This window comes from Oratosquilla oratoria, chromosome 14 (genome assembly GCF_046742065.1).
Source record: "Oratosquilla oratoria isolate Oo_2021 chromosome 14, ASM4674206v1, whole genome shotgun sequence".
Taxonomy (NCBI): Eukaryota; Metazoa; Arthropoda; class Malacostraca; order Stomatopoda; family Squillidae; genus Oratosquilla; species Oratosquilla oratoria.
Window position 1 is genome coordinate 53,153,367 of NC_134790.1, and position 17,115 is coordinate 53,170,481.

Below are 17,115 nucleotides of genomic sequence, written 5' to 3' on the forward strand. Positions count from 1 at the left end.
CTTCTTGTACGCCTTCTCCTTTTCCTTTTCATTTAAAGAGTTCACTCTAAGCACCTCCTTACCTTTTGTCCCTTTCCTCTTTCTCCATCTATCTTCCACTCTCAACTTACCTTCCACCAAAAAATGATCTGATACTCCCCCACCCTCTCCCCTTAGCACATGTACATCCTTAACTCTTCCTATCCTAATCATATTTACTACTACATAATCCATCATCGCTCTACCACCCTTCCATCCACCACCCTCTCCCATGTGTACTTATACTTGACTTTCTTCCGAAACACTGTATTTGCTGTCATCAACTCTCTTTCTAGACACTTTTCCACCATCAACTCTCCACTACAATTCTTTCCTGGACCTCCACATTTCCCAACTACTCCATCAATTGGACCATTTCCTACCCTAGCATTAAGGTCTCCCAGTACTATTACATTGATATTTCTCCCTAAATCCTCTATGCACTCATTTAAATCTATCCAAAAGGCCTCCCTTTCTTCTATACTCTTCTATATGCACTTACAAAGACCCACATCTCCTTTCCCAGTTTCACCTTCATCCACATTATCCTTGAGGAAACCTCCTTCCACTCCACTACACGTTTACCTATCTCTTCACTTACTTGAATAGCCACCCCTTCCCTACCTCGCCCTCTCTTCTCTCCTGATAACCTCCCACTTACACTCACCCTTCCCTTTGAACTTAGTTTCACTCAAAGCCAACACATCCATCTTTCTTCTCACAAACATACTACCTATCCCCTTTTACTCTCATCTGTACCAGATCCACACACATTAAAAGACCCAAACCTTAGGGTGCTGGTCGGAAAACTCCCAGACCCTCTCGATAAGGCCTTTACTTTTTCGTTTAGGAATGTCCCCTGTGGGGCTACAAGGAGAAGGATGCCTAGTCCCAATCCCCGGCCCTTTCCTCTCGCCTCTTACGATCCAAGTGGAAATACTTGGTGGCAGTATTCTTTTCCCCCACCACAGGGAAGTAGAATTGAAAAAACAGTTAAAGGAAGTAAAAGGTGAGAATGAGGAATTAAAGAGGAATAATAGAGAGAATAAAGAGTCCATAGCAAAAGAAGCACAGGGTTGGAAGACAGTCCAAGAGAACAATAAAATTGCATAGACATAGTGACATAGCAGATGAAAGAACAAACTGAAAATACAGTTATTAAAGTAATGAGGGAGAAGGAGAATATAGTAAGAGACTTAGCAGATTTAAAGAAATGTATAATTATATTAGGGATGGAAGAGAAGTATAACTTGAACATGACTACGAGAATTAAGGAGGAAAAAGAAAAAGTAAACAATATATTAGAATTAGTTCAGGAAGATGAACCTGAAATAGGGAAACAAATTGAAGAAATGTATAGACTCAGGAAATATAGTACAGATAAGACCAGACCAATTAAGATTAAATTCAGGTCACAAACGACAGCAGAGAATATCTTAGCAAAAACAGGGAAACTAACAGACAGTGAACAATATAAAAAGGTATGGATAAAAAGAGAAATGAATAAAGAGGAAAGAAAGGAGGAAAAAACGAAAAGACAAGAAGCTAAGGAAAAAACGAGAGAAGAACAGAGAAAACAAGGAATTCTATTGGAGAGTAGTGAATATGAAAGTGAGGAAATGGACCATAACAGAGAAAAACAAAAGGGAAACAGAAAATACAATGGAAGTAACAGAAATTTAAGAGTGTCGTATACAAATATAGATGGATTAATAACAGGCTTGAACGAACTGAATGATTATCTGAAGGAAAAAGAACCGGACATAATGGGAATTGTAGAGACAAAATTAAAAGGTCCACTACCACCCAACAGTGTAGGACATGGTGCATATAATTATTGGATTAGAAACAGAGAGACAAAACAAGGGGGTGGAGTTATGTTCCTGACTAAGAAGGATATAAACGTGAGGAATGTCACATATGGAAAGAATAGATTATGATGGAAGTGGAAGACAGAGATAGGAAGAGCAGAAAGTTTGTAATAAATTATGTGCCTCCAAAAATGGCCTCGTGGGAAGAGAGAGAACATAAAAGTATGTTAGAAGACACAAGGTTAACATTAAATAAGATAATGGAAGATGGAGGAAGAATAGTTATAATTGGCGACTTTAATTGCAAAGTAGTCTGCTGGGAAGAGATGACAGTAAAGGGTGGTGATGACTCATGGGGAAATGTTCTACTTGAGATGATTATTGACCATACAATGACACAATGGATTCAAGAGAACACTAGGTATAGAAATGAAGAAGAACCATCGAGACTGGACCTAATAATCACATCAGAACCTGAAATAGTGGAAAAGATTGATATAAGACACCAAAAAGTAAAAGTGACCACATATTGGTTGAACTGGGACTGAATGAGGAAAAATACATGAAAAGTAATGAACAATATTGAAAAGGAAGATTGATGCATGAAAAAAAAAATTATAGAAAAAGAGAATTCTTTCAAAAAGAAGACTGGGAAAGAATATACAAAGAGGAAACAACAGTGGAAGAGAAATGGAATATATTGATTTTTTTTTTTTTTTTTTTTTTTTTAATAAAAGAGTGGAAAAGTATGTCCCAAGACGAAAGCAAAAAAAAAAGAATATGTAAAGTGCTGGTATAACAAAAGCTGTAGTGAGTTAAAAGACAAAAGAGATAAAGCTTGGACAAAATGGAAAAATACAAAAGACCTGAAAAATGGAAAATATATTTTAGTTATAGAAATGAATATCAAGTGTGCAGAGAAGAAAAGAGAAAATATGAAAAAGATGTCATTGAAATATGTAAAGATCAACCAAAACTATTTTACAGATATGTAAACAACAAACTGAAAAACAAACAAGAATTAGAGAACCTACGACAAGGAGTGGAATACACAGAGGAAATAGAAATGGCAGAAATTATGAACAATCAATTTAAATCGGTCTTTACAAGGGAGAACATACAACCTAGAGATATCGAATGGGAGGAGAAAGTCCCCCCTATGAAAGAAATAGAAATAACAAGGAATGAAATAATGAAACACTTGAGTAATCTTGATGTCAGAAAATCGCATGGACCAGATCAAATAACAAACTGGATTTTGAAACAATGCAGGAATGAACTGGCAGACAAAATACATAGCATAATAAACAGTTCCTTGAAAGAAGGAAAAGTTCCAAAAGATTGGAGAAGGGCAAATATAGTACCTATATATACATACATACATACATATACCAAGGTTTTTTCCCCTTTACAAGGGAGGTAGCCAAAAAGGAAAAGGCATAAAATCATTCCCACCCATTCCATCCCTATATAACCTCCTCTTAGCATCCATTCCCAGATGTCTATTTCTCATTACACATTTCAGTCCACGAAGGCATTTACTCACTTCTCACAATCTACATTCTACCTCCACCCCCACTCCTCCCTTTCCTGTCACATTCACACCCAAGTATCTGAAACTATCCACTTCCTCCAGTTTCTCACCCTTAATGCTCACTTCCAGCCTACTGTCAATCTCTCCCTTTGTACATCTCATCACCTTACTTTTGCCCACATTTATCTTCAGCTTCCTTTTTTCTCACACCTTCTCAAACTCTGTCACTAACTTCCTCAATCCCTCTTCTGATCCTGCTGCAAGTTCAGTGTCATCAGCAAACAACAGCTGGCTCACCTCCCACTTTTCTCCATTTTCTTTAATCATCTCCAACCCCTGACCCACTACCCTTGCATTCACCTCTCGCACCGCCCCATCCATGTACAAGTTGAACAGCCAGGGCGACATAACACATCCCTGACGAAGTCCCACCTTTACCTCAAACCATTCACTCTCTCCATTTCTAATCCTAATGCAAGCTCTACTTATGAAGGAGTGATTGTGCCAACAGCAATGTATGGGGCAGAAACATGGAACATGAGAGAGGAAGAGAGAAGGAGTCTGAATGTGTTTGAGATGAAATGTCTGAGAAGTATGATAGGGGCTACTAGGCTAGATAGAGTGAGAAATGAGGAGGTGAGAACAGGGGTGGAAAGGGAGCTGGTAGATAGGGTTGATGAAAGAGTATTAGGATGGTTTGGACACATGGAAAGAATGAGTGAAGAAAGATTAGTAAAAGAAGTGTGGAAGGCGGAGGTGGAAGGAGTGAATATGAGGGGGCGTCCTAGGATGAGATGAGATGGATGGGGTGAAAGGGGCTTTACAAAAGAGAGGAATGTCTGTAGACGAAGGACGGGAGAGGACAGAAGATAGGGGTGAATGGAGAAGGGTTGTGTTAAATCTTCTATTTCTTTAGTTAAGTTTTTGTTCACCTTCTCTAGTTCTTCCAATTTTTCAACTCTGTGCAATCTTTGCTATGTTACTGAACCTCTTCTCCCAATGTTCGGTCATTTGTTCAAGTTTTTCCTCTAGTCTTGCTAATCGGGGGAGGTTGGTATTCTCACCCCCCTCATTAAATCCCTGGAAATTATTATCTTCACCTTCCATTGTTCTGCTCTTATCTATATTTCTAACCTTTTACTGATATTTTCGATTTCCCCAGTGTTGTCAGCTGACCTTTTGTTTACATTTTTTCTGCTGTCAGGGGAGCCCGTTCGTCTCCCTCCTCATTTTCTTCCATTTCCCTCAGTAATCCCTCCCCTTCTCCCCTTTCATTACCGTTTTACTACACCACGAGTTTTCCCCTTCCCTACAAATACAATAAGGTACTTCCTCGTAGTTGAGATCCATGAAAAATGCGTTGTTTTCCGGAGTTCCAATCCACTCCGTTAATCTGACGAAAGTGTGTATTTACCTGGTTGTATTTTACGGGAAGGGGAGATATGCTCGTGGTGTCCCGTCTTCATATCTCATTTTATCTAAACTATTTTTAAATTCATGTATTGTTTTTGCACACACCACTTTCTCATCTAACTTGTTCCAACTGTCTATTACTCTGTGAGGAAAGCTGTTCTTTTTCAAATCTCTTCTATAGCTGTCTTTTTTTATTTTCTTTCTGTGTCCTCTTGTATTTCTATCCTCCCATTTTATCAGATTCTCTCTATCAGTAATTTCTATGCCTTTCATGATTCTGTAAATAGCTATCAAATCTCCTCTCTCTCTTCTTTGCTCTATTGTCTGTAGTTCAAGTTTTACTAGTCTCTCCTCATATGATAGTTTTGAGAGTGTTGGTGCCAATTTTGTAATTGCTCTTTGTATTCTTTCAAGTTTTTTTATACATTTTTTTGTACTTGGTGACCATATCGTTGCTGCATATTCCAATCTTGGTCTTATCAGGGTGATTAGAATTTTCTTCACCATTTCTTCATTCAGGTATGTAAATGCCACTTTGATTGCTCTTATTAAATTATAAGTTTCTCCAAAAATCTTATTTATATGTTTCTCAGGTGACATATTATTCATAATAATGACTCCCAGGTCCTTCTCATTTTCTACTTTTTTTATTCCTTCTCCCAATTTATATGATCCTGTTATTCTGTTTTTGCTTTTTCCAAATTCCATTATACTACACTTTTTAGTGTTGAACTCCATCTCCCACTTCCTACTCCATTCCTGTACTTTATTTAGATTACTCTGTAGTGACTCACAATCTTCTTCCGTGTTCACTTTTTTCAATAGTTTTGCATCATCTGCAAAGAAGCTCATATAGCTTTCAATTCCTTCATCCATATCATTAATATATATAGCAAACATTATTGGGGCCAGAACTGTTCCTTGTGGAACACCGCGTATTACTTCATCCCATTTTTAGTGTTTGTCTCTTATCACTACTCTCATTTTTCTTTCTTGCAAAAAGTCTTCCATCCATTTAAGCAGTTTGCCCTGTATTCCTCCTTCAGTTTCTAATTTCTTAAGCAACTTCTTATGTGGTACTTTGTCAAAAGCTTTTTTTAGGTCTAGAAATGCACAATCAGCCCATCCATCTCTTTCTTGTATTATATCTATTAGCCTTGAATAGAAACATATTAAATTGGTGATGCATGATCGTCCTTGTCTGAATCCAAATTGCCTTGGATTTAGCACGTTGTTTTTTTTTTCTAAATATTTTACCCATCTACTTTTGACAATTCTTTCACAAATTTTTGCTATTGTACTTGTTAGAGAGACTGGTCTATAGTTGGTAGGGTCTTCTTTATTTCCCCCTTTATATATAGGTACTATATTTGCTTTTTTCCAATCTTCTGGAACTTTTCCTTCTTTTAAGGAACTGTTTATTATGCTATGTATTTTGTTTGCCAGTTCATTCCTGCATTCTTTCAAAATCCAGTTTGCTATTTCATCTGGTCCATGCAATTTTCTGACATCAAGATTACTCGTGTTCCAATATTTCATTCTTTGTTACTTCTATTTCTTTCATAGGGGGGACTTTCTCTTTCCATTCGATCTCTTCAGGTTGTATGTTCTCCCTTGTAAACACTGATATAAAATGTTTGTGCATAATTTCTGCCATTTCAATATTCTCTGTCTATTCAACTCCTTGTCTTAATTTCTCCAAATCTTGTTTGTTTTTCAGTTTGTTTACAAATCTGTAGAATAGTTTTGGTTGATCTTTACATTTTTCTATGAGATCTTTTTCATATTTTCTCTTTTCCTCTCTGCACGTTTGTATATATTCATTTCTATAACAAGTATATATTTTCCATTTTTCAGGTCTTTTGTCTTTTTTCCATCTGGTCCAAGCTTTGTCTCTTTTGTCTTTTAACTCCCTACAACTTTTGTTGTACCAGCATTTTACATATTCCTTTTCTTGTTTTTGTCTTGGGACATATTTTTCCACTCCTTTTTTTATAAATTTTTGTCAAAATATTCCATTTCTCTTCCACTGTTGTTTCTTCTTTGTATATTCCTTCCCAGTTTTTTTTTTTTTATTTTTTTTTTTATTTATTTTTTTTTAAGAATTCTCTTATTTGATCAAAGTTTTGTTTTTTCATACATCATTCTTCCTTGTCTATATTGTTCATTTCTCTTCATGTATTTCTCCTCATTTAGTTCCAGTTCAATCAATATGTGGTCACTCTTAATTATTGGTGTTTTATATTCAATCTTTTCCACTATTCTAGGTTCAGATGTAATTATTAGGTCTAGTCTCGATGGTTCTTCATTTCTATACCTAGTGTTCTCCTGTATCCATTGTGTCATATTATGGTCAGTAATCATCTCAAGTAGAGCGTTTCCCCATGAGCCGTCTCCACCCTTTACTGTCATTTCTTCCCAGCAGATTTCTTTGCAATTAAAGTCGCCCATCATAATTATTCTTCCATCTTCCATTATCTTATTTAATGTTATCTTTGTGCCCTCTAACATACTTTTATGTTCACTCTCTTCCCACGAGGCCATTTTTGGAGGCACATAATTTATCACAAACTTTCTGCTCTTCTTATCTCTGTCTTCCACTTCGATCATAATCATCTCTACTGTATTCTTTCCATTTGTGACACACCTCACGTTTATATCCTTCTTAGTCAGGAACATAACTCCACCCCCTTGTTTTGTCTCTCTGTTTCTAATCCAATAATTATATGTATCATGTCCTACACTGTTGGGTGGTAGTGGACCTTTTAATTTTGTTTCTACAATTCCCATTATGTCCGGTTCTTTTTCCTTCAGATAATCATTCAGCTCATTCAACCCTGTTATTAATCCATCTATATTTGTGTAAGACACTCTTAGTTTTCTGTCACTTCCATTGTGTTCTCTGTTTCCCTTTTGTTTTTCTCTATTATGTCGAATTTCCTTACTTTCATATTCACTACTCTCCAATAGAATTTCTCTTTTTCTGACTCTGTTCTGGTCTCGTTTTTTCCTTAGCTTCATGTCTTTCTTTTTTTCCTCCTCTCTTTCCTCTTTATTCATTTCCCTTTTTATCCATACCTTTTTATATTGTTCACTTGTTGCTAGTTTTCCTGTTTTGGATAAGATATTCTCTGCCGTCGTTTGTGACCTGAATTTAATTTTAATTGGTCTGGTCTTATCTGTACTATACTTTCCGAGCCTAAACTTCTCTTCGATTTGTTTCATTATTTCTGGCTCATCTTCCTGAACTGATTCTAGTAAACTGCTTACTTTTTCATTTTCCTCTTTGATTCTTGTGGTTCTATCTGGGTTATGTTTCTCTTCCATTCCTAATATAATTATACATTTCTTTTTATCTGCTAAGTCTCTTACAATATTCTCCTTCTGTCTCATCACTTTAATAACTGAGTCTTCAGTTTGTTCTTTCATTTGTTGTTTGATTATGTCAGTAAATGCAACGTTACTGTTTTCTTGGATTTTTTTCCAACCCTCTTTGTTGTCCTTACTTCCTCTTTAATTCTTCATTCTCCTCTTTTACTTCTTTTAACTGTCTTTTTAATTCTTCAATTTCATTAGTTAAGTTTTTGTTCGCCTTCTCTAGTTCTTCCAATTTTTCAACTCTTTGCGCAATGTTGGTTACGTTACCGAACCTCCCAATGTTCGATCATCTTATCAAGTTTCTCCTCTAGTCTTGTCAATCGGGGGAGGTTAGTATCCCCCCCACCCTCTTTAAATCCCTGGAAACTATTATCATCACCTTCCACTGTGCTGTTCTTATCTATACTTCTAATCTACATTTTTGTTGATCCCGTCTTCTCCAAAGTCATCGTCTTCAGTTCGCCTCTTGTTTACAAATCTCCTGGCCTCCTGGACCATGTCTCTCTCTTCCTCATTTCCTTCCATTTCCCTCAATATCCCTTCCCTTCTCCTTCTCTATCACTTCCCCACTATTCCACGAGCACTCCCCTTCCCTATAAATACAAAAAGGCACTTCCTGGACGTTGAGATCCACGTAGATTTTCCTTTTTCCTCAGAACACCAATTCTCGCCGTCCATTCGATGAAAGGGTGTGTGTGTGTGTGTATATATATATGTATATATAAACACATTGTACTATACATGCATGCAAGAACAGAATCATGTTCCATTATATTTTTTTATTGTTTTATCCTTTTAAATATATATGTTCATATTTTCCAAACAGGAGAAGAAGCAGAAGGAAGCTCTTACCCGAAAACAAGAGAAGAACAGAGCCAAGAGCAAGCGAGAAGAGGAGGAGAATGGCCCTACTGAACTTTTAGAAAAACCACAGGAATATTTTGTCAAATTTTCATTTCCAGAACCACCACCTATTCAGCCTCCTGTCTTGGGTCTTTACAATGTTTCATTTGCCTACTCAGGACACAAACCACTTTTCAGAAAAACAGACTTTGGTATTGATATGGAGAGTAGAGTTGCAATTGTAGGTCCAAATGGAGTTGGCAAATCTACATTTTTGAAATTGCTTGTGAGTGAGTTGACTCCATCTGATGGTGAGGTGAGGAAAAACCATCGTTTGAAAATTGGAAGGTTTGATCAGCACTCTGGTGAGCACTTGACAGCTGAGGAATCGCCTGCAGAGTATCTCATGCGGTTGTTTAATTTGCCCTATGAAAAAGCACGTAAAGCCCTTGGAACCTTTGGTTTATCCTCCCATGCTCACACCATCAAAAACAAGGATTTATCAGGTGGTCAGAAAGCCAGAGTAGCCCTTGCAGAACTCTGTCTCAATGCACCAGATGTACTGATTCTTGATGAACCTACCAACAACTTGGATATTGAAAGTATTGATGCTCTTGCTGAAGCCATTCGGGATTATAAGGGAGGGGTAATCATTGTATCTCACGACGAACGACTTATACGCGAAACCGAGTGTATCTTATGGGTCATTGAAGACCAGACTATCAATGAGATTGATGGAGATTTTGATGATTACCGCAAGGAGTTGTTGGAAGCTTTAGGAGAAGAAATCAACAATCCAAGTATTGCTGCTCATCAAGCTGCTGACCTGTAAGTTCTGTCCTGCCCATTGCTTACATGCTTTCTGCTAATATCCTCTTGACACACACACACACACACAATCACACACAATTTTAAGAATAAACTGGATGTGGAGAGATACAAAAACGTCACTACGAGCATAGCTCTTGTCCTGTAAAATACAACTAGGTAAATACACACACACACACACACACACACACACAGTACAAAAAAGAATATAAGGAAAATAGAAACAATCCAAAGAGCAATGACAAAGATGGCCCCAGCACTTTCAAAATTGAGATACGAGCAAAGATTGTCTAAACTGGAACTACCAACCCTAGAACAAAAAAGAGAAAGAGGCAATCTATTGGCCACTTACAGAATCATGAAAGGCATGGAAGTCCTTAACAGAGAAGACTTATTAAAGTGGGATAGAAGAAAAACAAGGGGACATGAAAAGAAACTCAAAAGGATAGTTATAGAAGAGATCTGAAAAAAAAAAAAAAAAAAATCCACAGAGTGGTGTATATCTGGAACAAATTGGACAAATAAATAGTGTGTGCAAACACCATACAAGAATTTAAGAACAAACTAGATGTTGCGAGATATAAAGACAGGTCACTACAAGCATAGCTCCCCTTCCTGTATGATACAATTTGGTAAATACATACACATTTAAAAAATACCTTCATGAACCGGAGTTTGTACATGTTTGTCTATTACACTTACAAAATCCTTGCCATAGTGGTGATAGTTTCAAGAGGAGAAGCCTGGAACTCCATCCATTGCCCATAGTTATAAAGCTTTCACAAATGCAATCACATCAAATGACAAAATACGAACTGAAATTTGGAGTCTCAGATTATATATATTCCATCTGATTTGTACCGTCATGATGTATTCTTCGTATATTTGGTTTTGGCACTTCCTCTAATGAAATTTACCATTAAATAGAAAATCAAAATGGTGTTTTATTCATAATCCACTCTAGTATGTATATATACCAAGAGGCTTCTTTCCACTTAAAGGAGGTAGCCAGATATAGTATGCACCCACTCTCCACCCATCCAACACCCGTTTGTTCCCTTTTAAAAACTTTTTTCTCCATCTGAACAAAGGAGTAAATGCTGCAAGACACAGCACATCCACAGCATGACCCAATAGTTGAAGTTGATTTACACTGTACCCTGGAGAGTGATTATAAAAGATAAAGAGATCCCTTCAGGCCACATCATTTTATCATCCATTCACATTTTCCATTCACACCTATCACCTATCCTCTCCCTTCCCTGCTCAACAAACGTTTCCTTTTCACCCAAGGCCCCTCTCAACCCATCCATCCCATTTTTAGTTTTCCCCTCAAAATCACTGTCCACCTCCACCAAATCTTTCTTTACTCATTCCTCCATATGCCCAAACCATCCCAGTATTTTATCAACTCAAACTGCCATTTCCTTTTCTATACCCACTCTCCACATCACCTTGTATCCAGAGCTGGGTGCGTTTCTTGGTGTCAGGACACCGAGGAACACACCCAGCTCAGCTTGTATCTGACTAGCAGGGAATGGAGAGGTTGGGATGGAGGTAAATTGTAGAGTGAGGGAAGCAAATAAAGTCTTAGGGGATTGAAAAGTTCCATCAGAAATAGGTATATAGGGATGAAAGCAAAGAGAAAAATATATGATTGTGTCTACAGGGATGCAGAAAGGAAATTTAAATGTTTGAGAGGTATGATGGGAGTTCAAGGATGGGTAGAGTTAGGATAGAGAATAACTATACTATTTTTTTTTTTCCTTCATGTAAGGGGTTGGCAATTTTTGAGCATCCTTAATTCACAGGAGAAAATACAAAGGGGTGAAGGTTAGGATGGGCTAGGTTGTTAGGTTGGGTTATATTAGGTTAGATTGGATTAGGTTATGTTGGGTTAGGTGCATTGTTAGGTTAAAGTTAAGTTACTTTGAGTTAGGTGCATTAGGTTAGGCTGGGTTGGGACAAGGTATCTTGGGTTTGGTTGGATTAGATTAGTTTAGTTAGGTTACATTGGGTTAGGGTTGGGTAGGGGCTTACTATCCATGACATTGTCTGGTGGAATGCAAATAATTCAAGAAGAGTGCTGGGAGCATGGGAATGATACGGCTGGGGAGTGGAATATCTGGGAGAGTACAAATGAAACGTCACAATGGAACTCGAACATAATTCAATTAGAGTGCTAATTAGATGTATAAAAATGACTGGGGACATGGAAATGATACAGCTGGGGAGTGCAATATCTGGGGGAGTACAAATGAAATGTCACAAAGGAACTCTACTCATGGCCATGTGCTCATGAATTCAAGATGGTATCTACTGGACTATTATAATGAATAAATGAATGAATTCTACCAATATTTTGCTTCCTTTACACCATAGAATTTCATCATCCATTTTAGGAAGACTGCTAGCCGTGGCATCATCATGGATCACTATAATTTTCTTCAAAAGGTAAATTAAACAAATGTGGTGTATTATTAAAATGAGGTTTATTGTGTTAAAAGAAAAGTAATTGGAGGAAAGAAAGAGCACCTGTTGGCATACAGCCACACAAGCACACAATGTAGATGCTGGTTGGCACCAAACATGGGTATTTACTACTTTTTTCATAAATTTTATTTTAACCTAAAAGAATAAAAATTGTTTTTGAAAACACTAGGTTTTAGGTTGCAAATCAAAAAGTAAAAAAATGAAACTTGTATACTATATAGAACTGAATTATAAAATATGAGCAAGATCATCTGTCTAACCACACTATCTGGTTTCCTTCTTGCAGCCCTCCAGTTTGAAGGCCATCTGTCGGCATGGCAATGTATCTTGAGTTGGAGCATTGTTGTAAACAGAAGGAAACTCATCTTGCAAATATTGCATAATTAAGTTGATGTGCATCATCACAATGCCACAATTAAAAATTTACTCATCACTTGCTCATGATTATGCAACAAGTTTCCATCATCACTTGTCACCACAATATTTTTGCAAAACTACACCATTTTTGTTTTCAGATAGCTTACCAGGCACAAGCAAGCCAGAACTGTTCTTTCCTTTCTTTAGTTTTATTTTAGCTTTCAGTCATCACAAACATCACAATATAATTTTCACTCATCACTAGCATCACCATAAATATCTAGGCATTACTGTTAGTGTCGATACTTAAAGTCATGATTAGGATATTCATTGTTGAATTATGGCTTCTTTTCAAATGAACTTTGTAGAAAAGAAAAGTGTAAAGAGAATTGTACAATTACAAAAAATATATATTTACAGCATCTCGTGTCACAATATAGATAGGCTACATATATACATACACAGCATACACGCATAATTATCACTGTCACTTCCCTGAGAAAACCAACTTTTTCATAATGTATGCCATTATAGACCTGCAGGATGGAAAAGGTATACCATCCACACTACCTCCACGTTTATCTATACATTTTAAGTACACATCCATATACACACAAAGCTTGGAAAAGATGGAGAAAAGATTAATAATGATAATAATAATATATGGAAAAAGGCAAATATATATCAACCATAGAAATGAATATGTAAAAGTGTGCAGAGAGGAAAAAAGAAAATACGAAAAAGACAGTAAAAAATGTAAAGATCATCCCAAACTATTCTATAGACTGATAAACTAAAAAATAAACAGGAAATTGTGAAACTATGCAACGGAAATACAGAATACACAGGATCTAGAAATGGCTGAAGTCATGATGAACAATCACTTCAAGTCGGTTTTCAGTAGAGAAAAGTACACCATTGGGATGAAGGAAGTAAAGTGCAATCTTCCCCCATGAGAGAAATAACACATACAGTACATATACCAAAGGCTTGTTTCATCCTTACACGGGGGGGTGGTAGCCAAAAAGAAAAAGGCATAGAAACCACTCTAACCTCCACCCTCACTCCATCCTCATCCCTGCATCCTGTTCACTGCTCCAGGTCAGAAGCAGTGTCACAAGACACCGCACATCTACAGCAAGGCTGCTTCATTAATTCAGCCACACCACCCCACCACCACCACTTCTCCGTCCCCTCATGCAGAAAAGGAGAAGATGAGGATAAATCCCTTCAGGCTGTGTCAAATTATTTCTCATACATACTTCCTCACCCCCCATCCCCCACCCACTCCCCCCAATGCATCACAGCATCATCCATACACAACCCTTCTCCATTCATCCCTATCTTCTGTCCTCTCCCATCCTTCCTCAACAGACATTCCTCTCTTTTGTAATGACCCTTTTACCCCATCCATTCATCTCATCCTAGGATGCCCCCTCATATTCACTCCTTCCACCTCTGCCTTCCACACTTCTTTTACTAATCTTCACTCATTCTTTCCAAACCATCCTAATACTCTTTCATCAACCCTATCTCCCAACTCCCTTTCCATTCCTGTTCTCCTCACCTCCTCATTTCTTACTATCTAGCCTATCATACTTCTCAGACATTTCATCTCAAACACATTCAAACTCCATCTTCCTCTCTTATGTTCCAGATGGAATTGCAAATTGGATACTAAAAGAATATAAAGAAGAACTAATGGACAAAATGTACAACATAATTAGTTGTTCACTCAAAGAAAGAAAAATACCAAAATACAGGAAAAATGCCAACATTGTACCAATAAATGAAGGATACAAGGAAGAACCAACAAATTACAGACCGGTCTCCTTACAAGAACTGTAGCCAAATTTGTGGAAAAAATGATCAAGAATAGATGGATAAAACACCTGGAAGAAAACCATAAACTCGAGACAATTTGGATTCAGACAGGGAAGATCATGTGCTACAAGTTTAATCTGTTTCTATTCAAGACTAAATAGATATAATACAGGAAAGGGATGGATGGGCTGATTGTGCTTTCCTAGACTTACAAAAAGCCTTCAACAAAGTACCACACAAAAAATTAAATTATTAAAAAAAAAAAAGGAAAACATAGGAGTGATACAAGGTACCTACTAAACTAGATGGAGGATTTCCTACATGGTAGAAAAATGAGAGTAATGCTCAGAGAAGTGTTCAGGTTGGGAGGTGATTAGTGGAGTTCCACAGCTCCAATAATGTTCACTGTTTATGTGAATGACATGAATGGAGATGCTAAATTGTCGAGGAAAGTGAAAACTGAAACGTACTGTGAATCACCACAGAGAGACTTAAACAAAGTTTGGAAATGGAGTCAGAAGTGGGAAGTGGACTTCAACATTAAGAAATGTGGCATAATGGAGTTAAGAAAAAGTAAAAAAAGAATATCAGGACAATATACAATTGGAACAAAGGAAGTGGAATCTGAAAAAGACCTGTGAGTAATTATCTCAAATGACTTGTCCCCTAATAAGCAAATAAACAATGTCAAAGAATCCTACAACTTGATGAGATCAATAAAGGTGGCTTTTATCTATCTAGACGAAGAAATAGTTAAAATATATTAGTCACACTAATAAGGCCTAGATTGGAGTATGCTGTAACACTATGGTCACCCAGTACCAAAAAGAATATAAAGAAAATTGAAAGAATCCAGAGAGCAACCGTGAAAATGGCCCCAGCACTTTCAAAACTGTTATAGAGGAGAGACTGGCTAAACTGAAATTATCGACTTAGGAACAAAGAGAAAGAGGGGACCTGACCATTACAGAATCATGAAAGGCATGGAAATCCATGATAGAGGTGTCTTACTAAATTGAGACAAGAGATACTCAACAGGACATAAAAAAGTATAGAAGATACTTAAAAAAAATACAGTTTTCCACACAGTGGTAGACATCTAGAACAAACTGGACAAAACAATAGCGTGTGCAAAAACCATACACGAATTTAAGAGCAAACTAGTCTCTGCGAGATACAAAGACGGGACATCACAAGCATAGCTCCCCTTCCTGTAAGATACAATTAGGTAAATACACACACACACACAAAGTACCACATAAGAAGTTGCTTAAGAAATTAGAAACTGAAGGAGAAATACAGGGCAAACTGCTTAAATGGATGGAAGACTTTTTGCAAGAAAGAAAAATGAGAGTAGTGATAAGAGACAAACACTCAAATTGGGATGAAGTAATAAGTGGTGTTCCACAAGGAACAGTTCTGGCCCCAATTATGTTTGCTATATATATTAATGATATGGATGAAGAAATTGAAAGTTATATGAGCTTCTTTGCAGATGATGCAAAACTATTAAAAAAAAAGTGAACATGGAAGAAGATTGTGAGTCACTACAGAGTGATCTAAATAAAGTATGGGAATGGAGTAGGAAGTGGGAGATGGAGTTCAACACTAAAAAGTGTAGTATAATGGAATTTGGAAAAAGCAAAAACAGAATAACATAAAATTGGGAGAAGGAATAAAAAAAAGTTGAAAATGAAAAGGACCTGGGAGTCATTGTTATGAATAATATGTCACCTGAGAAACGTGTAAGATTTTTGGAGAAACTTATAATCTAATAAGAACAATCAAAGTGGCATTTACATACCTGGATGAAGAAATGGTGAAGAAAATATTACCAGGTAATCACACTTATAAGACCAAGATTGGAATATGCAGCAACGATGTGGTCACCAAGTACAAAAAAATGTATAAAAAAAACTTGAAAGAATACAAAGAGCAATTACAAAATTGGCACCAACACTCTCAAAACTATCATATGAAGAGAGACTAGCAAAACTTGAACTACAGACACTAGAGCAAAGAAGAGAGAAAGGAGATTTGATAGCTATTTACAGAATCGTTAAAGGCATAGAAATTATTGATAGAGCGAATCTGATAAAATGGGATGATAGAAATACAAGAGGACACGGAAAGAAAATCAAGAAAGACCGCTATAGAAGAGATCTGAAAAAGAAAATGCTTTCCTCACAGAGTAATAGACAGTTGGAACAAGTTAGATGAGAAAGTGGTGTGTGCAAAAACAATACATGAATTTAAAAATAGTTTAGATAAAATGAGAAATGAAGACGGGACCTCACGAGTATAGCTCCCCTTCCCGTAAAATACAACTAGGTAAATACACAGAATCATGAAAGGCATGGAAGTCCTTGACAGAGAAGACTTGTTAAAGTGGTATATAAAAACAAGAAATAAGAAACCCTTAAAAGATAGTTATAGAAGAGATCTAAGAAAAAATGTTTTCCACACAGTGGTGGAGGTGGATGTCTGGACAAATTAGACGAAACAATAGTGTATGCAAAAACCATACTAGAATTTAAGAACAAACTAGATGCTGAGAGATACAAAGACGTATCACTACGAGCACAGGTCCCTTTCCCGTATAATACAGCTAGGTAA

At 36.8% G+C, this 17,115-nt stretch overlaps 1 protein-coding gene across 1 annotated transcript in view; it reads left to right on the plus strand.

Moving 5' to 3' along the window:
* The window catches only part of LOC143032873 (ATP-binding cassette sub-family F member 1-like), a 136,052-nt gene extending 125,290 nt beyond the window's left edge, over window positions 1–10,762 (plus strand). The window contains exon 9 of the mRNA XM_076198063.1: window positions 8,981–10,762. Coding sequence (XP_076054178.1) covers window positions 8,981–9,829 — 849 coding nt within the window. The 3' untranslated portion in view covers window positions 9,830–10,762. The remainder of the gene's footprint in view (window positions 1–8,980) is intronic.
* The last annotated feature ends 6,353 nt before the right edge of the window (window positions 10,763–17,115 follow it).